Source organism: Peromyscus californicus, unplaced genomic scaffold (assembly GCF_007827085.1).
Source record: "Peromyscus californicus insignis strain IS unplaced genomic scaffold, ASM782708v3 Scaffold_22__1_contigs__length_63687245, whole genome shotgun sequence".
Lineage (NCBI taxonomy): Eukaryota > Metazoa > Chordata > Mammalia > Rodentia > Cricetidae > Peromyscus > Peromyscus californicus.
The window spans coordinates 3,724,362-3,745,966 of NW_026294525.1; the positions used below are offsets into that span (position 1 = coordinate 3,724,362).

A 21,605-nucleotide genomic window follows, 5' to 3' on the forward strand; every position below is an offset into this window, starting at 1 on the left:
CAGACAGGAATCTCAGGGTATCAAAAGGCCAGATGCGATGGGGCAGGTATGGAGAGCTCACCCAGGCACCAGCAACTCGCTCAGTCTGTCTCAGCCACTGAACTCTGACCAGTGGGTTCTCACTTCACTCAGTCAGAGTGAACCCCAGTCGCCTGAGCGCCTCAGCTTTGCCCTGGAAACTGCACACCAGCCACAAAACAAGGTCCTCCCAGGCAGATGCTGGAGGCTGAGCAGGCTGCATTTCCCCCAAGACAACACACACACCCCTTTCTTTTTTATCTCCCTCCTCCTTCCTGCCCAGTATTTTGCACAGTCTTAGATCAGCAGATAAAACTGTGTAACTCCAGGGAGTTGGGTGGCTTCCCCTTACATGGGAAATCCACAAATCAAAGCCTTTCTTTGAAACAGGAGTCCCTGTGCCACACGAAGGCTCCGATGCCTCTGAAGGTGCCTTGCCTCTTATGTTTGTGGGGAAAGCTGGTGGAGAGAGAGAATCCATGTCGTGAAGTGGACAGCACTTAGGTTGAGAACGACTCAGAAATTCAAAAGTGTCCCCCATCCCCAACAGCACTCCGTGGCCCTGTACATTGGTGCCATCCAGTTCCAAAGCCTCTCTGCTTTGACTACGTGGGTATCCCACACCCAACATATTCCCTTTGCAATATATTCATGGGCTTAGACAATCTAGTGGTAGATACTTTTTTTTTTCTTTTCTCAAAGTCATTTTCATGATAAAGTCATCCACTCTGAACATCGATCTGGTCTCTTCCCAAGGAGCCAGATGCAGAAAGAAGCCTTTTGTCACCAGCCAGGACACTCAAGGTGGACAAGCACTGCACGTGCATCCTACACTGTCCCTTGTTTTAAAAGCAGAAAAGGAATGCAGACAGACACATGCCTTTCCTTGGGACTGCATAAATAACCCTGGAAAGGAAGAGGAAAATAGCAAAAGCCTTGGCTTTCCCTGGAGGGGGAAATGGGTAACGAGGGGATGCAGCTATGGCGGGGAGACCCTGAGGATGTGACTACAGCTTTTAAATCTGGAGTCACGTGAATATTATCCACTAAAAATTAAATGTGAGAATACTGCAACTCTCATAAAACCACCTGGGACTACAAATGCGTGACCTGTTCCTCACCAGAGTATCTGTCTTATTCTTGTGTGTTCTTTGGACGTCATGAGAAAAATTCTGATGAACTGTCATAAACGCTTGTGAACAAATCCGCTTCGTAAAGACCTTAAGATCTCACTGACATTGAATAACACTTTAAGACTGTACTAAGAATTAATGTGTATGTTCAACTAGGAGGCACACTGGAGGACACGCTGGTCAATTTACTATAACCTGGCATGCAACCTGGGCATGAACATTGTGCACCACAATATCACACTGAGTATCATTTGTTTGGTGGCGCCTGCAAAGCACCTCCATCAAATATTGTACGACGTTAGTGAGGCATTCTCTCAGGTGGCTGTTGAGTGTTGAAGATATACAAGATCCTTTGGTGAGTTTCCTGGTGGGATGGCTTCTTGGGAATGATGTAGCTGGATTTACTTCCAGCTAGAGCAAGCCCTGTGGACCACACTCTTGGCTCTTCTCTCAGGGATAAGCTTGAGAGCAGAGACAACCACAGTCAAAGGCAGGAGGAAGGGGAGGGTTCTGCTCCATTGCTCTTCTTTGCCCCAGGAAGACACACAGAAGGGTTGGGCAGCATCCTGCACAGCGGGCAGCTGTCCCTGCTGACGGTGGAGAAGCTCCCCATGGTTGCGCTGTGCAGTATACTGCTTCTCACACGCCTCAGAGGTGCTAAGCTGAGGCGTGCATATGCCTGGAGCAAGTGTGACCTCCACATGACTAGTGCAGGACGATGGATTTTCTCAGCAGGGGAACCATGTTTGCTGGGGGCTGCTGCTGCTACTCGAGAGTGTTAGCCACCACCAAGGCATTTCCTCTACTTCCCATTTTCCCTTTTCTGTGTCTGTGTGTCCTTCCTTGTATTTTTCTCAAGCTCCCCATCACTGGAACACCCCCTTTCTAGGTGCTGAAGGCAGCAGAGCGAGCACCTGGGCAAGCAGGATGCACTCCCTAGACCAGCGCTTCCTCTCACTTGTTGGAAGGATCATAGTATGTTGGAAGCAAGTCAAGTAGAGCATGTAATTACTTGGGAAAAAAAAAAACCAAGACATTTTCTCCTGTAAAATTAAACAAATGACAAAGAGAAAGAACTCCAGTGTCTTCCTGGTAGGAAAAAAAATTAAAATTTCCATGCCAATCAGTCCTTCTAAAAATAAGCTCTCCCCAGGCCAAGCATCTGTTTGGTTCCACTTCCTTGCTGGTTGACAAGTTATATACACAGAAGGAAACTGAACACAGGCATGCAAACGCCGCTGTAGACAGCTGACATGAGGTGGGTCCAAACTCTGGCTCCTATGGGAGCGAGGCCTGTCCCGTCCTGGGTGTGGTAGCCACATCCTCTGCTGTAGTTAAAAACAGGGTGACAGGCACACAAAACAGCCATCCAATTTCTGACGGAGAAGCCAAAAACACACGGGGAAAACTGGCTGTCAAGATATGGAAGAATGGGCCTTGATCCTCATCTCTCACGCTGCACACAAATCAGAGCCCTCAGTGATGGCGACAGGAGTGAGGCCCCGCCACTCCTTGCGGGGAGGGCAGTTAGTAGCAATGAGGAGCTGTTGCGGGAGGGGATTCATATTCTTTCATGGTGTGGCCACAGATGTGTTGCTCTGGCTCAGACATGAAATTCAACTCAGTGGCCACAGGCCAAATGGACATGGACGTGGGGTGGGTGTTGGGAAGAGGAGACAGTTCCAGAGGGAAAAGGAGGCATCGGGGAGTGGGAGTGACTAAAAACAACTCTTAGAAGCTTCGAGAGAACAGGGCGACACACACTTCAGCACAGCTTCAAGGCTCTCCGTTTCGTTTTTACGACACCCGTTTCTTTAGTTGTGCGTGTGGGTGTGGGCAGCACAGAGCACATGTGAGGACCACATGATGGCTTGCTAGAGTAGGTCCTCTCCTTCCACCACGTGGGTCTTGGGAAGGAACTCAGGTCATCAGGCTTGGCAGCGAGGATCTTTATTTTTATCTGATCCAGACTACAGGCATTTAGTAACAGCGGGAGTGCTCACAGACCTGCAGAAAGGCCGCCTAGGTTCTGCTCACCAGAGCAGTGTGGACACAGAAGTTGATGAACTGTTGGCTCCTCCATCTTTGAAGGAAACCCAGTCACAGTTCAACCCTCAGAGAAGTGGACCGATTGCTGCCCATCCACAAGTGGCTTGTGTATGCTCCTAGGTCATCCGTGGACACTCAACTGTGTCTTGCCAAGAAGCCATGGCTTTCCATGCTCCTGTTCCATCCGTGCCTTGGTTTGTCCAGGGAGCTTCAAGGCTTGGATAACAAACAGGAGCTCCTGGTTCTTCTTCCACCGTCAGTTAGATACAACACCTTCCTGGGGTGCAATGGTCGGGGAGGGGAGCTGTCACAGACTGTACAGGGTCAATCCTCAACAGGATCTTTGAGGACAGAGTCCTAACTCCCAACAAAGCCGACTACAGATGGAGGCTCTGCGTGAGAGTTGGATGTGGGAGTACCAGAGAGAGCATACCACTGGCATTGTCAATGGGGCCGAGTTCCAGGGCACAGAATCACACTGAACAGTAGCAGGCTGTTTCTCGAAGGGCACTGGGGCTGCCGAGCTGGCCACACAATGGATGTGTTTCTTAGCGCTCTCTGGCAGCACTGTTTGCCTCTAGGAGTGCTGCTGGCCTCCAGATAAACAATCTGAAGAATTTCTGTGAGAAACAACCCACACAGAGAACTCCTAAGAAGTTCCCGAAGAAACAAAGCACGGGAAATCCTCTGGGGTGAAGCAGAATACAGAACTTCTGGAAACCCCCAGCCACGCACAATCTAGACCTGTGTCTGTGCCCCAGAGGGGTCGGCTCCACGACACCGGGTGGTGACCCCGCTATGTCTCTGAGCTCCTGCTTTAACTGTAATCACCTCACGGACTTCAGGAAGTTTAGGCCAGTTTGTCCAAAGGCCACAGATTCCTGAGATGTTTGGCTGGTGCCTCTTTTGCTAGGCTGCTGACTGCTTTCACAGCCTAAGAAACCCGGGGTAGATGGCCTGTGAAGAGGCACACTCTCTTGAGAGTGTGCTTTTGAGAAATGCCCAATGTCGAGAAACGGCAGTGGATGCACAACACCCCGCACTCAGTGTGCCAAGCACCCTTTTCAGAGCCTGGAAAATCACAGCTGATGGAATCTACTCCTATCATGTCTTGCCTCTCTGGCCAGCTCCCCCTCTCCCTAGGCACTCTCTAAAGAGCTGGGACAGTGCCACATGCCCAGCAGGGCGGGTATGCTTCATGTCATGGTGATACAGGCTCAGACTCTGTCCCTCAAGTCTTGAGTGTGTGTGCGTGTGTGCGTGTGTGCCTGTGTGTGAGCATCTGCATGCACGTCCGGGAAGGTGGGTGCACACATGCCACAGCATAGGTGTGGAGGTCGGAAAACAACCTCAGCATTCAGTCCTCTCCCCTCCTCCACCTTTTCTGAAACACAGTCTCCTTCTCGTTGTTCACCTCTGCCTACGCCAGGCTAGCCGGCCCGAGCGCTCCTGGGGATTCTCCCATCTCTGCCTCCCATCTCCCCTAGGAACACTGCAATGCAGATGTGTGCTACATGTCTGTTTTATGTAGGTTGTGCAGACTTGAAGTCAGGTCCACATGCTCTGCAGCAAGAGTTCTACCCACTGAGCCATCCCTCCAGCCCTATGTCTCATGTGCCAAGAGCGGGTGGTGGAGGTTAGATCGCCTCATGGTTGTGGCGGAGGTTAGACCACCTCACGGTTGTGGCGGAGGTTAGACCGTCTCACAGTGGTGGAGAGAGAATGCAGTGTGTAACACACAGTGTGTGCTGGATGTTGACTTCGGAAGAAGGAAGCTTTAGCTTTTACGAACTAGAAAACCCTAGAAATTGGCATTTTGGATTCCCAGGTCCAGTATTTAATCTATAACAGTTACAGAGGTGAAAATTACTACTTAGAGCTTGCCAAAGTGGATTACAGGTGTCATTCTACACTGTACGCAGGTTTTGGTGGCTGGAGCGAAACATCAGCTGTCTCTTTATTCTGCTTCTATTTATTTCTTCAATTATTTTTGACAGCTCTATCTTTTTTCCTTCCTTCCCCTCCCCCTGCTTCTTCCTACCTCTGATAAATGCTACGCCTGTTTGCCCAACTTCTGTCTTCTTAGATACTGTGTGCCCAGGGCTGTTATTCTTGGCATGTTATAGTCAGTTACTAAAGATGATTGGTTCCATGTCGGACATAACTGAAATATTTATGATTTGAAGACTTTTTTTCCTGGTCCTTTGAGATAGGGTCTTATCACACAACCCAGGCTCACCTGGAACACTCAGCTCCCCTACCTCAGTTTCCTGAGAGCTTTGGTTGCAATTGTGTGCCACCATTTCCAGCTTGGAAAACAATATTTAAATGAGTGACTTCATATCAAAATAAACCGAAGTCTATCACATCAGACCTCAGACACTGTGGATGCAGAGAGCCTGCTCAGCATCCGAGCACCTGCTCAGCTAGGCCAGAGATCCCTGTCTTACCTTCACAGCGTACTCAGCATCGGTGGCTTTGTGTACACACCGCTTGCAGACTGAGTAGGAGCCCACCCCGATGTCCTCCTTGATCTCATAGCCATCGGTGAAGTGGATGTTGTTCCCATGCAACTGCTGCAGAGAGGCCAAGGCAGGGCTGGTTAGCAACCTTCCACACAGCTGCACGTGGCTCCAGACAGACACACAGATCCAGGGCATCCTGGGAACTTGAGAGCTTGAGCAAACTAAGAGTTCCTTGCCCAAGGTCACAGAGCTATGCATAGATGGTGCCAGAGCTCCTGTGGCTCCGACTTTTCATATTCAGACGCCCAGGTACAATGTGCCCGCCGAGCACTCAGTTTTCTCCCAGAGACCCACGGTAGTGAGACTCGTGGAGGGAGCGAAGAGACAGAAGCACAGGCACATGACTATGGTGCTGTCCCCAGAGTGCGTATCCAGATAGGGCACCAACCCCAAATGCTTAAGCCACAAGCCAGTCTGGCCCACGTGCACAGGCCCCACTTGCCCACCCCTGAGAACAAAAACCCCACTAACCACAACCACAAGGAGACACATGCCAGGGAAATCCAATGCCGTCTAATTACACTGAATGAAGACATCAAATGCTCAAGTGAGTTTACTCCTAATCCTTCTGAGTTCTCTGAACTCTAGTTACAACCACATGATGACAGAAGTCTACATAACATCCCCACTGACCTCCCAATGACATGGGAGCACCCACAGCTCACACAGAGACCATAGGGGCTGCTGACACAGGCATCCATGGTGGTCATCTCCTCAGACCTTTATTTTCCCTTTTAGAAATGAATGTGCAATAGTGCAGATGACCAGGAAGATCACCATAGCAACACTTAGCAACATCTAGGGGCAGGGAGGTGTCTACCATTGACCCACCATTGGCACCCAGCACTGAGGTGATAAAAATATAAGGCCAGGCATTAAGGCCCTGAACTGGGCTCCTGGAGTAACCAGACTTACCTGCACAATTGGGTGAATGGGGGCCTTGGGCATGTCTTGCTGGGAGGGCTCCTGGACCAGGCTGGAGGCCACGAAGCTGAATCCTCTGAACAGGTGATGGGCATTTGCACTTGGGGGGACACCGGGGGAGTCTGTGGATGAGCAATGCATGGTTTACACTTCATGAGAGCCAAATGAGCCAGGGACAACGGTGTGCATATGTATGTACGAGAATGTACACGCAGCCTGTGTGCTGGAGAAGGTATATACGAGTAGAGAGGTAGAAACGCACGAAACTGTTTCAGGTGCTGCCAAGAGTCTGATCTGGCGGACACACATCACAGGCAAGTTTTCAGATAATCATTGATCACGTTTTTAGGTTACTGACTTTGGAAGTTACTAAATATTCAACACAACCTACCACCCCTCCCTACTAAAGATCAAGGGAAAAGCTGCCAGGAGCTCTGGGGTGAGTTGCCAGAAAGCAGGGGGGCCATGAGTTCAGCACCTCCTTTCTGGGCTAAGCAGGTGCTGTGTGCCTAAAGACAATCAGAGAAAAGCCAAAAATTTCCCCAGCTCCACATTCACCTACAGCCCCTACCTCTGCCCAAGGCCAAGTCCACAGCCAGCACAACCTCTTCCACAGCTGCACAGCTCTGTGCCGAGGCTACCCTACTCCAATCCTCAAGGACACATGGGCAAAGTCACTGCTGCCCACAGTCCGGCGGGCGAGTGAAAGGGGTGATTTTTCTAAGTTCCACCAAGTCTGTTCCAAAGCATGACTGCTACGATACGGTTCTTCTCCAGGGTCACCATGAGGTGAACAGGAAGGTAAATGACTGGCTGGCGGGGGAAATACGTGACAGACAAGAAGGAGCAGAAGAAGCACCCTTCGGGCACCATGTCTGGAGATGCTCAGGCTCTCAGATGAGTGGGCACGTTCTTGTTAAATGACACTGAAGCTAAGGAGTCCGTAAAAGTGGGAGCAGCCAGCCACAGCTAGATTTTGACCAAAGGAAAGCAATCTCAGAGCTGAAGGAAGAAACTTGACTTGTCTCTGGGGAAGAGGAGGGATGGGCAATGGTCCCCGCACGTTCAAAGTCACGTGTCCTCCGAAAAGCCAGCCTGCATCTAGGAATTTAGTCCTCAGAATTACTTTCAAAAGTACAAGCATAGAAAATGTTGTCTTTGGCATTATTTGTGACAGCAGAAAAAAAAAATCACAGCCAACCTACATGCCACTGTTAAGGACATCACAACCACAATTAGTAACAGTCTGCCCACATCAGAATGCTTTACTGCTTGGTGGTGGGGGCAGTGTGTGTGTGTGTGTGTGTGTGTGTGTGTATGCATACATGTGTGAGCTTGTGTGGCGGACATAGATCAATATCACATGTCTTCTTTGGTCACTCTCCACCTAATTATTTGGAGAGAGGGTGTCTCATCAAACTTGGACTTTATTTTATTGAACTAGCTAGGCTGCCTGGCCACAGAACTCAAGAACCCATGTGTCTCCACCAACTCAATTCTGGAACTGCAGATGTGGTGCCACACTTGGCATTAATTAATTAATTAATTTGTGTGTGTGTGTGTGTGTGTGTGTGTGTGTGTGTGAGAGAGAGAGAGAGAGAGAGAGAGAGAGAGAGAGAGAGAGAACAGTCGTGTGTGGAGGTCAGAGAACAACTTTCAGGAGTCTGCTCTCTCCTCTGCCCTGCCGAGGCCGTGTCTCTTGTTTCCGCCATGCTGCATACATACTCCAGGCTACCTGGCTGCCATAGTCTGAATGTGAAATGTCTCCCCTAGGCTCAGGTGTTTGAACACTCGGTCCTCAGCTGGTCTCTCTGGGAAAGCTAAGGAACTTTGGGAGATGGAGTCCTGCTGGAGGAAGTTCATCACCGGGGGGTGGGGGGCGGGCTTTGAGGTTTTGTGGCCTGACCCCACCTCCTGTGGTCTCTCAAGTCCCAGACTGCTGATGCGGTGGGCTCCTCCTTCCAGGCCACGATGGACTGGAACCCTCCGTCACTGTGAGCCAGATAAACCTTCTCTCTTAACTTGCTTGTATCGGGGTGTTTCAGCACAGCGACAGAAAGGTAAATAAGGCACCGGTCAGGAGCCTCTGGGCAGTTCTCGTATCTCTGATTCCCACACGAGTGCTGGGATCACAGATGCCAGCTGCCACACCCAGCTTTTCGTGGGTTTCGGGGGTCAAACTCAAGACATCAGCCTCACACAGCAGGGATTCTACCCTCCGCACCACCCTACTGTGTTGGGCTTTTGTGTGAGTATAAGGAACCGAATCCAAGTTTGTACTTGAGCCATCCCCATCCCTTAGGTGACGGACTGTGACAACCAGACACAGCTGTGGACAAACACAGACGTCAAACACCAGTCAAGTGTGGTGGTGTCCTCCTGTCGGCTGTCGGACCCAGGGAGCCACAAGCTCAAGGCCAGCCTGGGCTACATACAAGACCCGGCTCAAGGAAATAACAGAAATAACAACAACCACAAAAACCCACAAAAACCCACAAACCGAAATTAAAAAGAAAAAGACAGGAGAGAGAGAGAGAGATGTTAGCACAAACAGGAAAAGGATGTTGTGAGTTGATAAGGAGAACTTGCCCACTGCAGTGAAGATTCAGCTATGTAAACATCTAATACATCGATACAGTAGAAGTACATGAAATATGTAATATACAACAAATTCTGTAATATATCAGGGTACGCAAATAAATAATATATGTGATATACTAATAATATTTAAAATATAACATATAACCTAGTTTTTCTTATATGTGACAATTTAAAAATACCACATTAAACATCACATACACGCATACACACACACACACACACACATATGTGAACAGGTGTATGTTTGCACACTCTGGAGTCATTTACCCGAGGAGATGGAGCTTCTGCCTTTCTATTGTGCCCTTTCCTCCCCGTCCAGTCCTTTACTTTGACACAGAAACAATGGTGGGTAGGGGTGTGGGGAGGGAGAGGCACCTGCCGAGGAAATGTAGTTTCTGTTCCTTCATATTTTACTTTGGGTACAGGGTTATGAAGGCAGGTGCTCCACAGCCCAGGGGCAAGGCCAGTGAGCCAGGGTGAGGAGGGATGGGGGTGTGGGGTGTGGAGGTGTGGGGGGTGTGGAGGTGTGGAGATGTGGGGGGTGTGGAGATATGGGGATTGTGGGGGGTGTGGAGATGATATGGGGAGTGTGTGGGTGTGTCTCTGATCCCAGACAGGGCCTGTCTGTACTCAGGTGGAAATACCCCACCCCCACCATGTGCTTTCCTGGGGCAGAGAGGCCAGCCCATCAGATGGGACAGGTAGCTTCCTGGATATAGGGTCATCTGAAGACTCCTGGACAAAAAGGGGACAGACCCAAGATCTGCTGCCTTGCAAGAGGCTCAGCCTCCCACGAGGACAGATACTCACTCATGTACGTGACCCTGAATTAATGTGACCGAGGCTGACTGCTTGGAAATAAACTCCAAATGTGCTAGACTGTGGATGCTTAATTAAAAGGCAAGGCCTGGCAGGACTGTTTTTAGAACGTGAAGTTATGCACGGCGAGACGCCCAATGGCAGCATGAAGTTTAATGTAGCCAGGCTGCTTCCCGCAACCTGGGCCGCATGGATGGATGGGCTCCCGCTTTGTCAGGAGCTTTGGTTTGCCTTCCTTTTCCCAGCATGGATTCTGGCTTCGAGGTCTGTTCTCTTGCCTTCTCTTAACATTAAGAGACTGGACCAGAGGAAAACAGCCTCACAATGGGAATGTCAGCCTCAGGGACTTAGGCTTAGGGTTGAGAACTTGGGCTGTTCTAGGAATTCACTGATCCTGACAGTGCGGAGGGTATAAACCAGGGTCTGTTTATAGCACACTGGGTGTGTGTGTGTGCCTGTGCATGTGTGTAGGGAACAGGTCACACTAACTTGAACTGGGGCATTTTTAGTAGTGAGAAGATGAAGATCAAGTCAGCAACGTTTTCTAGCCAACAAAGATGCCTGCATCTCTCTGCATAGAGCAAAGAAGTCAGTGGAAGCACAGGACGGCCAGTCTGCTGGAGTGCAAAGAGGTCTTTATAGGAAGCTTGAGGATGACACTTGATTTTTCGGGCTCGATGGTGAGCAAATGGCGGATAGCAGGAGTAAAACTTAGAATGCTTTACACTCAGGTAAGATGCCAGTATAGTCCATACAGAAGAGCAAAATTACAAGTTAGACTAAAAAAGTAAACTTTCAGAAGCAACGACAAGCTTCTGGCCAGGGGGAAAAATTTTCAAACCTTAGACTGCCACGCTCCACTGAGCAGCTGACCTGTGATCAGGAAGCATAAGCTGGCTCGTGGCTTCACTTCAATGGAGAGAGAGAGAGTCCAGCACAGGAACTACCCTCAGTGTCTCTAGACTGTTTCAGAATCACACTGCCGTGGTATGGCTGCTCTTCAACTTAGTGGGAAATCAGAGCGACTCCTCTGCCTCTTTAGCATTTCCATGACTGCAACCCCCAAAGGCAGACTGCTTGGCAAGGCCTATTAGCTTAGTGTCTGAACAAATCACAACACTAAGGGCTGACAGAAGCCAGTCCTAGACACAGGGTTGAATGCCCCATGTCTGATGGGTTTTCCTTGGGCTAATAGTAAGATAAACCATCATTTTCTATGCACAAAAGGCTTACGATGCTTACTTAAGGCCACGCCAACCAACTAGGCTGGAGTTTAAATCCCCGTGGAATACCCAAAGCACATACAGTGGGTCATCTGGAGCTGCCTGCCCTAACACCTGTGCTCTCAGAAGTACAGCTTAGCTTCTCTTGAGCATTTTAAACATGGAGTTTCACATGACAGACTCATGACTAATGTTGCCCTTCTCAGTGAGGACCTTGCCGTCCCCAATGTCTGGGGAGAGTCTGCTCTGGCTCAAAGGCCATCTTCATGTTCATTCATCTTCGGATCAGATGCAGGGGGATTGGTGAGCCGCTCAGGCGGCCTCCGGGCTCTGACCTCCTGACCTCAGCAGCTGACAGGAATGCTCCTCTGTGCACTGGCTCATGCTGTCATGGGACTGACCGCTCAGCGGCATAAGAAACGTGCAGCATGACAACATTCAAGGACAACCCTTCCTTAGTCTTGTTTCTGACGACTGTTTTGGTCTTCCCTAGGGAGGGATGGGACTCAGAGGTCAGAGAGAGCCATCTGTGTGCTGTCTGGGGCTGAATGTCCCGAATCAACGCCTGCACCGCAACTCTTCTTCATGCCACGTTGCTCAAAGAGGAGCTACCCTGGGCCCAAGTGAAGCTCCCCTGCAGGCCTCACAGCCCTGTCCATCATCACACAGAGGAGGGCCTGCCCATCTATTTCCCTGCCCAACAGGGTGTGGATGAAGGCATTGCTCCAGAGCCTAAACCCAAGGGGAACAGGGTGGGTTCTCTATTCCATTTCTCCCAGCTTGAGACTCATGGTTGGTAATCTTGTTTTGTGGTTGGTTTCCAACAACCATACACCATTTCCTATTTGAAGGTAGTGAGGAAATCCCAAGGAATCTCTGCACAGCCATCAGCAGCCCCCACACCGGCTGGCTGAACTTGCTCCCTGAGTCGGAAAGGGTTTAGCCACTGCTCTGCATGTCACCACACCGTCACCACAGTGGCTCCCACTGCCGTGCCCATAGTCAGCTGTGTTTGCAGACGGGATCCTCACGGGAGAAGTCAAGATTAAACGAGGTCAGGGAGTGGGCCCTACTCCCACAGGACTGCTGTCCTCACAAGAAGAGGATGGAACGTAGCACTCTCCAGCTTTCCCCACTCACAGAGGAAAGGCCATGAGAGGACACGGGGACGTGGCCAATTATAGGAGAGAGAGGACTTACCAGGAACAGACCCTGCCAGCAACCTGACCTTGAACCCAGCCTCTAGCACTGGGCACAAACACCTGTTGTGAAGCCGCCCTCCAGGGCTGCCCCATCATGGTGGTCTGAGACGACGAGGCACGTAAAACAGTAAACCAGGGTGCTGAAGGGAGCTGACCAGTTATGAAGGGATCTCACACACCATGAAGCTAAGTTTCCGTGCTGGGATCTAGTTGCACGGCATCCATCACCCAGGCCCCAGCTTTCACAGAAATAATGCATTTAGTTCGTAAGCCCACAGACCTAAAGATAGCCGCTTTCTCCCACAGATCGCTGATGTGAACCGCCTGTTTTTTCTCTGTGTCTGGCCTGTGTGTCCCCGGGAGGACTGTCATGGCCCAGCATCTCACAACAAGAGAGGGGTCCACAGAACCCTGATGGCTACTGAAGTGGATGTCACATGAGGAATAGTGAGAGGTTCTGTCACTGACACCTTCCTGCTAAGCAGAGAAATCAGAAAGACCGAATGGGTCTACAGGTTCCTCTCTAAGGGAGCATCCTTCACACAGGCTCTCTGGAGTCAGATGGGATCAGCCCACCTGGGAAGAACTAGCACATACCTGTGGGTGTCCTTGCAGTAAACTCGGGGTCAAAGTGGAAGGTGTCCTCAGGCCTGCCCACTGCAGGCTTGAAGGGTGGCTTGATTTCCTTGCGGTACAGCTTCTGCAGGGAGAACAAGACAGATGTTGAGAGCAGGCCATGGAGAGCAGAGAGCAGAGGCCACAAGCAGCTCTCACACTTCCAAGACGTATGATGAGGCACAATGCAGATAGTGTGTGTTATCTATATAACTCTCTCTATATAACGCTATATTCCCACTTTGTGTGTTTCATAGAAGGCCATATATGTAGCATGGAAATTACATGTTAGATGTGAATTACAAAAGGAATAGTTTGAGGTTTAAAGGTTTGAGATCTGCTCAATGTCCTTCAGTTTAGTGGAATCGTTTTTTAACTTGTTTTTGGCTACAGGATTTTTATCTCCAAGCAAAGATTACAGGTTGGCCATACATGCTGAGCACTGGTGGCTGTGGGATCACCACCTTGGAGCCTACTTCAGCTCTCTGGGGACTTTGAAAACTGAGGCCCAGAAAAACCTTTGCTCATATACCTCTTCCCACTGCCATGGCCATTGTCAAAACACACAGATTGTCCATGAATCCTTCTCAGACCTGCTGCTGAGACCTGCTTTCCAAACCCAAAGTGTGCTTTTCAAACCTCTGTGGAGATGGTACTGGATGAGATAATTTAAAGACAGTGCACACATATTTGGGATCTGGCAAGGTACCTCTGATGGACATTGTGGATGAGTGAAGAGCCAGGGTACCAAGGGCCAGAGATAGGCAAGAAGGGATGTGAAGGAAGAGGCAGACTGCATGGGGAGAGCTGAGATTCTGGAATAATTCATGCCCACCCTGAGGGAGGGGATGGAGGTGGGATCTCGTAGTCCAACTCATTATTTTTAATCATCTAATTTTTCCCTCGGTGTCAAGATGACATCAGCTTGGCATTGACATTGAGATAGAGTTCACATTTTACAAATGCTGAGGATGCTGAGCAGGTACATCAGGGCCTGCACATACCTCAGAGGCCTTGTGGAAAGTAAGCAAAGGGCAGAGAGCGCAGATCAAGAATGGAGACTGCCGAGAGGACAGGTCACAGACCCTAACATTTGCTTAATGTACAGTTCTGGCTGCAGGCATTTTGAAATTAACCTGCTCCAATGAGCGAAGGGCACAGATGTGCCATTCCTGAAATGGCGATGCAGACATCCAAGCATAGGATGTGGCAGAATGGGAGGAATGGGGGGTGGGAATGATATCCAGGGCATTGTGGATGGGCTGTGCCAGTGTCTGTGAGGAAGAGCGTGACCTCTACAAGTCTACCCCACCTAAGACATGCTGCAAAGCTATCTAGATCTGCAAAGTCCCCAAACAGAAGGTACTGTGGCCACAGCCCTCCTGGGGACTTTGGAGGGGTGAGCTCTCCTGGTGCCTTCACCACAGGAAGAGGGAGCAAGAGCACATGATGGAAACCCAATTACCAAACACTGGATGCACCACAGGTGCAGTGAACCACTGTCCTCCACCTGCTCCAGTGCACAGGACAGCCAAGGCCACCAAGCAGCATACTGCTACCCACAGAATCACCTAAGTACTCTGTGCCTCAGTTTCTCTTCAGGGTCCTTCTCACCTCACAGAAAAAGAGATGATGTGCTGAGCTGGAAATGCAAAAAGCTCTAAAGCATGAGTCACTCACATTAATAGTTAACAGGAATGGTGGCCACGCCTGCCCAAACCATATGCCGAGGGGCTGGAAACAAGCAATTTGGCAGGAACCTCCACCCTGCCACCCTGGGACTGAATCTGGTGAAGTATTGCTCTCTGTCTGTCCGAGTGCCGTTTCACCCAGGGTCTGCTTGCTAGAAGCCGGCTGGCTGGATGCCAGTGTGTACTGGCTTGCTTAGCCTGTGAGGTCACCTCTATGTTTATTTTGGGTTTGTGCTAATCCTGAGTTCTCAACATTGCTTCAGCCACGGGGGAAAAGTAAACACAGCTCACATTTGCCGGCTCCACCACCCTCTGCACGAGCTTCCTGCTCTATAATTAACTTGTAATTTTTCACTTAGCTAGGCAAGCGGCACGGGTGTTTGGAGGGCAGACCCCAGAGCTGGTGTGCTGGGAGCAGAGGGCAATGGGAAAGGCAGGGAAGCCACAGAGACCTGCCACCCTCCACCTGCTTCAGCTAACACTGTGACCCTCACTTCTGGGGTAGATGACACTTTCTGTGCCAACAGGTCACCAAATCCCCAGGGGACAGCTGGTGGATGACAAGTGTTTACTTAAAAAAAAAAACATAGAAATATATGCTGGTAATTTTGGGGTCACAGAAGGCAACAGAAAGCAGAATAGATAGGCTGATGTTTTCTCAGCTGTATCCCAAGGCTGCACCTGGATAAAGCCCACAGGCAGGAATCTGATGCCTGCAAATGTCTTCTCCTTCATCGGTATGAATGCCCACACTGCCAAGGGGCATGGAAGGGGGGCCCTGGTGAAGAGTCCTTGAGAACATGGGACTTAGTGGTTTTCAGGGATCTGAGCTACTGACAACAAGAAGGTGCACAGGACAGTGCAGAACTAGGTCTGGCAGCCTGGTGCACACATGTCCACAGACTTCCTGAAGCATGACGTGTCTATGTATATGGTGGGGTCAGGTCACTCGTGGCCCTGCTGTGGCCACACAAGGGCGACACCTGGACCGCTTGCGAGGGAAAGGATAGCTGGGGCAGAGGGATAGGTCAGATCAAACCAGCCATGCCAAGGCCTCTGCACTGGCTACCAAGGCCTCTAGAGCCTGAACGCGGTTCTTTCAAAACTGTTCACACCTCCTTCCTTCCTCCCGGCTCCCTCTCCTGGTTACTTCCTACTCCCTGCTTCTGCTTTCCCTGGACTGGATACTCACACACTACCGCTGTGGCTGGACAGCCACCTCATGGTGCACCAGACATCTCTCCCCTCCTCTAGGATGGGGCTCCTTCCCAGCACCATGCTACCGGCACCTCACTTCTACTGCACCCAGGCAGGCATGCTATAAACACTGCTCATGGCTAGATAAATTAGCATGAAAGCAGGCTTCTGGCTCCTCTACTGTGTAGAGCCATAGATGAAAGAAGGTTGTCATCGCTCCAGGCTCTGCAGGTACTGTCTGGCAAGGACAGGGTGAGAGTAAACATACGTGGTCCTAGTGACCCCGAAGGGCCTCTTTTAGAGCCAAACAAAATAAAACCAAATACCAAAGGAAACCAAAAACAACAATAAAAAAGCCCTTCCCCACATTATTCTAGCCTGAATTAATTTCAAATGATACAGAAATGCCACTCCTTAGTACAGGAATCCAATGTCTATGTTTGCACTGAAGGGACATTGTTCTCCAATAACAGAGAGGCTGAGGCAAGCTCTGAGCCTGGCGTGGTCTCTGGAAGGTGCATATGGCTGCAGAATGGATCCCACAGCCCTAGCCTTCTACAGCACACACTAACCCAACCTTGCCCCAGTGTGATGGTTAGCTTTAATTGTCAACTTGATACAACCCAGATTAACATCGGAAGAAAAGTCTCAATGGGCATACCTGTGGAACATTGTCTTAATTAATTGATGTGGGAAGACTCAGCCCACTGTAGGTAGCATCATTCCCTAGGCAGGGGGTCCTGAACTGTATTAAGAGTTAAGAAACTGAGCTGGTCAAAGGCAAGGAGCATGCCTGCTCTCTTTCCCTGCTCTTGACTAGATAAGGTACAATGTAACCAACTGTCTCAAGTTCCTGCAGCCTTGACTTCCGACCAATAACCAGCTGTAACCTAGAACTATGAGGGGAAATAAACCCCTGACTTCTCTACGTTGCTTTCTGTCCAATTATTTCACCATAACAACCGAAATAGAACAAGAACTCTGGGTTCCAGACCCATTTGCAACTCAAATCCTAGAAACCTCAATCAATACTCACACACCGCTGTGGCCATTGCCTGTTCTAGGATGCCTTTAGATTGTCATTCATGGAAGTTCCTCCTCAGCCAGGTCCTCTGAGGGGGTGCTACCTGCACGCCACCACCTGTGGGCATGACTCGGGATTTCCCTTTCTTTCCAGGACTCAAGTTATCTCCACCCGGGCAACTCCCTGCCCACCCTCCCAGACTCAGCAACTCCCTCTCCATTTCCTGGCAGGGTCTTTGGAATGATGGCAGTATACACCACAGAGAAAGGGAGTGGGGGGTGTGTGTGTGTGTGAGTGGGGGGTGCTCGTGTATGTGTGTGTGTGTGTGTGTGTGAGTGTGTGAGTGGGTGCTCGTGTGTGTGTGTGTGTGTGTGTGTGTGTGTGTGTGTGTGTGTGTGTGTGAGTGGGTGCTCGTGTATGTGTGTGTGTGTGTGTGTGTGCGCGTGTGTGTGTGTACTCCTTCACAGGCCCCACCCTGGCCCGAGAGAGACTTCTGGAATCTCATCCCTGACCTGCTGCCCCTCACTTATCAAGGGCTCTAGTGCACCCCCTCCCCCTCACCTCTCCACACCACCTCACTCTCTCAAAGGCGCCTCTCTGGGGGTCTCCTGGCCTGTTCAGAGACCTGGTCAAGTCTTCTAATCAGCAATCCTGACTTCCCTTGGCTCACGTGTGAGGAAGGAGACAGAAAGGGTCACTCATCCCACACCAGGGACGCCATGTGGCAGATTCAAAGCTAACGGGGCTGCCGAGGAGCAAGGTCGGGGTCAGAACACGTCAGGTTTCCTTCGGTGACCCTGCAGAGAAGACTGTGAGGAGGAGATAACGCAAGGGGCTTGGGAAAGACCGGTCCAGGAAGACGGCCAGCGGAGAGCACGGACTGGGTGGGGTTAGGGCATGATTCCTCTTCCACATCCCCACTTTCCTCTGCTCTCTTCCCAGCCTCCTTCTATGCAGCAAACCCTGTCCCACAGCACTGAATCATTTGTTCACAGCTTCTCTGTCCCAGTGAGGTCACTGGATCCCCAAGGCAAGGCTCTACCACACCATGGTCATCCCCAGCCTGGGAAGTTCCCGAAACATAGAGCCTCAGTGTGCATGCTTGAACCAAACAGGGGAACGATACACTGGCAGAGAAAAACCAGGATGTATCCCCTACCAGGGACGGGAGTGCCACCCCAGAGACCTGGCTTTCATGCCCCATATGCTATGCTGTGCTAATCATTCCTCAGGGTAACATGAAGACTGCTGTCGACAACAAATCTGTTGGCAGACCAGTCTCCACAGACAGGTGTCTCCTCAGCTCTCAGACTGAGCCAGGATGGGAGCAGTGGAGCCTGGTGATGGACTGAGCCAGGATGTTTGGCTTTGCTTCTGCAAGGTCCTGCCCTCTTTGGCTTTGGGGAGTGGACAGTCTGATTTTCTGGGCTCTCTGAGCACCTGCTGGGAGATCCAGGCACCTGACAATCACCTGCTTCCCTCTGACCTCACTTGGGAGAAGAAGCCTCACATAACAAGTTCTGTAATCAGAACTGTAAACCCAGGGCTCAGAGACACCCAATTTGCCCAGTTTGGATGGGACTCAGGTAACAAGGGACCAGAGCTTCTGTGCAGACTGTTTAACCCTTGTGGTACTAGTGTGTTCCGAGGTCAGACAAATGAGGACATAAAGGAATGGGTGCCGAGCAGAAAGTAAACTTTACACATAACGTACATCATTTTCTTTTTCTTTTCTTTTCTTCAATGCTAGGTGACTGAGCCCAGGGCCTCATGTATGCTGGACAAGTGCTGTGTCACTGAGCTACACCCAGCCTGATGTTTCAATGTCCTGCTAAAAAATCCTCTGGGATTAACGTCAGCTCCGGGAATGAGAGTCTCATGTGTGAGGGTTTGTATGGCACAGTGTGGGTATCAGGAGGCATGCCATGGGGGAGAGGACAGCCCAGAATGCTGTCAGATGCAAGTCACCCCTGCAAGCCTGTCTGTTCTTGGCATGTCTTCTGACTCAGCAGACGCCAGCATTAGCATGGCTGGGGCAGGTGCGAGAGGATGGATGCCGTGGACCCCGTGGGCAGAGGTGCTAGTGAGGATTTAGGACTGTGTGCACCAGTTTGCATCTCTCTGGGGAGACAGCCCTGCTGAGGGTCCCAAGCATGCTCGTTCACAGGTGGGCAGTCTGTGTTTGTCTCAGAGAGGCCATGGGCACCAAGCAGCTGCAGTATCCCCTCCGCCCTCTCCTCGCCATGTGGCGTGTGTGGTGGAGACCTCTGCATTTGACTTACATTCCAATCAATGGTGACAAAGAAAGGGTGACGCTTGATCTCCTCCACTCCGTCAATGCCAGCACCTGTCACAACACAGCAGAGAAGACATGTCAGCGCAAGTCCCAGTCATGTGTGATCTCTGACTGCTACCAGCGCAGATGTGTGACGGACAAGAGAGCACGCAGCAGGGCAAGTCCTGTGAGAAGAAATCTCACCCTTGCCCACGGCCTCGGAACCCAGGGAGCCCCCATGCGACTCCTAGGCTGTGACATGGCAGCACGGAAGTGGTAAAGGAAAGGCAGGTGTCGGGGTCCAGACCTCCTGCTCCAGGTATAGGGATGCCAGGATGCCCAGGTGGCTGCCACAGTAACAGACCATGTTTGCAACACCCAGAACACAGCATCAAGCCAGGTTCCAGGACTGGACGAAGGACAGAAGGGCCAGAGGGAGCCTTGTGGAGCACCTGGCCAGGCTGCTGTAGCTCTCACCAGGGGAGGGAAGGATCTCAAGAGAGGAAAAGGAAACTGGGTAGGACATGGAGCCTGACCTGGGTAACCTCCACCATGTCTGACCCTTGCATAATGGTCCTTGTCACTTGGAGACAGTTCATGGTTCTCTGATTTGCTTGTCCGTTGTATCTGCCTGACCTCGCCCCTTACTTTGCTTATATTAAAATCCTCAGTTGTGGACTGCACAGGAGCAGGGGTTGGCAGGAGACGGGGGTGTCTGTGACTGGGAGATCATGCTGCATGCCACTCAACTCTAGAGCTAACCTGAAGTGAACGGTGAGTCCCAGAGGCACAGCAGGAGTGTGTTAATCAACTGGTCAACGCCCACTTCCACCTAGTGTGAACCTGAGCGGAGAGTGTGGGGAAGGGGGCGAGGGAACTTGCCGGGCCTCCATTCAGTTCTTTAAACGTTTGCTGCTCTAAATAGGGTCCATTAATTAAAAGCAAAGCTCTAGGGCCCAGGAGGTCCTGTTTTCCCTGGGATTGGAAGGCAGACAAGGAGCCCAGGCTCCGCGACCGTGACAGGGACAGAGCTAGCCTCAGCCAGCTAGAAACTGAAGTTTTCTTAAAAAAAAAAAAAGTCTTGTCAGTTCCTGTCCCAGGGGTAGGAAATGAATGTGTTTCTCTCCCTGCCTCCCCCCACCCCCGCCATGCTGCACCCCAACTTCCTCCTAACTCTAAGGTCTAATGGCTCTAATCAAAACCAGACATTTCTCTTGAGTCCCCCACTCGGCTGCTGGAGTCCTAGAGGGGGTTTCTTCCTGAGACATCCTGGAGCAGGGCACCATGACTGGCAGCACAAGGCCATCTTGAGACGCTGCGGTGACCTGTCCTATCTTGATGAGCCATCTGTGAAGTCAGGAACTGACCCCTCCTTTAGAAGGCTGGAGTCTCTGGGGGTACAGCCATACGTATCCCATGGCTCATGCTCTGACCCTCTGGTCCTCTGATCTGGTCACAGCAGTGACATGAACCACCTCCCACCTCTCAGGAAGCTTGGTCAACCTGTGCTGAAAAGTCCAACCACACTAGGTTTTATCCACACACCAGTCTCAGCCTGTGTCATCTGGCTGCTGTCACAGTTTGACAGGGAGACACACACATCAGGGAAGCAGGGGAAGGTCTCAGGCTCAGGCATCCCATGTCCACTCCATGGTATGTCAGGTGCTCAACTGTAGGAGGGAGATCTTCCAAACTCAGCTATGGTATCTTTTCCCAGGACTCCTCTCTATTCCCAGACCTGACCTAGATCTTTCATTTCAGAACTCCATGATGAGGCAGGCTCCTTTGGATCTCTTGCTGTACCCCAAACCACAGCCCAGGGTGTTGAGCTCCTGGTGTTCTTTCCTTGGGGGCACTCTGATGCTACAGAAGTAACTTCCAGTGCCAATGGCCTGACTTCCAAAGCTGTCCTCCTGGGCCACACTATGCCTGCACTCATGTGACGAGGGCTAGAACTGCAGATGAAGAGTCATCTGGTCCTGGTGATCAAAGAACCAAGTGCCTCAAACTCACACCTCCTCTGGGTCCCGATGAGGAATGTCACCCACACTCCCAAGCCTCAGCTTTCCCAGGCCTCCCAGTGAGGCATGCCTTGCCTTTGTTCGAAGACCCTCTGCATCCACATGGCTGACATACAGTGTGGTCTACAAGAATAAGGGAGACACGCTACAGAACCGGTGTTGGGTGCTTATGGATCTCCTCTATTACCCTCCCCCGACCTGATTTTCTTCTGCTGCAATTAGAATCTGGCGCCAAATTTGGGATTTGCAGTCTCAGCAAAAAAGAGTTGATGCTTTGATTGTTGCTCA

General features: G+C 50.8%; 1 protein-coding gene across 6 annotated transcripts in view; it reads right to left on the reverse strand.

Annotated features, from left to right (window-relative positions):
- Nucleotides 1-21,605, reverse strand: part of Rps6ka2 (ribosomal protein S6 kinase A2) — a 263,912-nt gene that overhangs the window by 16,074 nt on the left and 226,233 nt on the right. For all 6 annotated transcript variants that reach the window (XM_052750789.1, XM_052750791.1, XM_052750792.1 and 3 more), the window contains 4 exons: nt 19,304-19,368; nt 13,092-13,194; nt 6,641-6,771; nt 5,651-5,776 (listed from right to left, as the gene is read on the reverse strand). In XM_052750789.1, the coding sequence (XP_052606749.1) occupies nt 5,651-5,776; nt 6,641-6,771; nt 13,092-13,194; nt 19,304-19,368 (425 nt within the window). The remainder of the gene's footprint in view (nt 1-5,650; nt 5,777-6,640; nt 6,772-13,091; nt 13,195-19,303; nt 19,369-21,605) is intronic.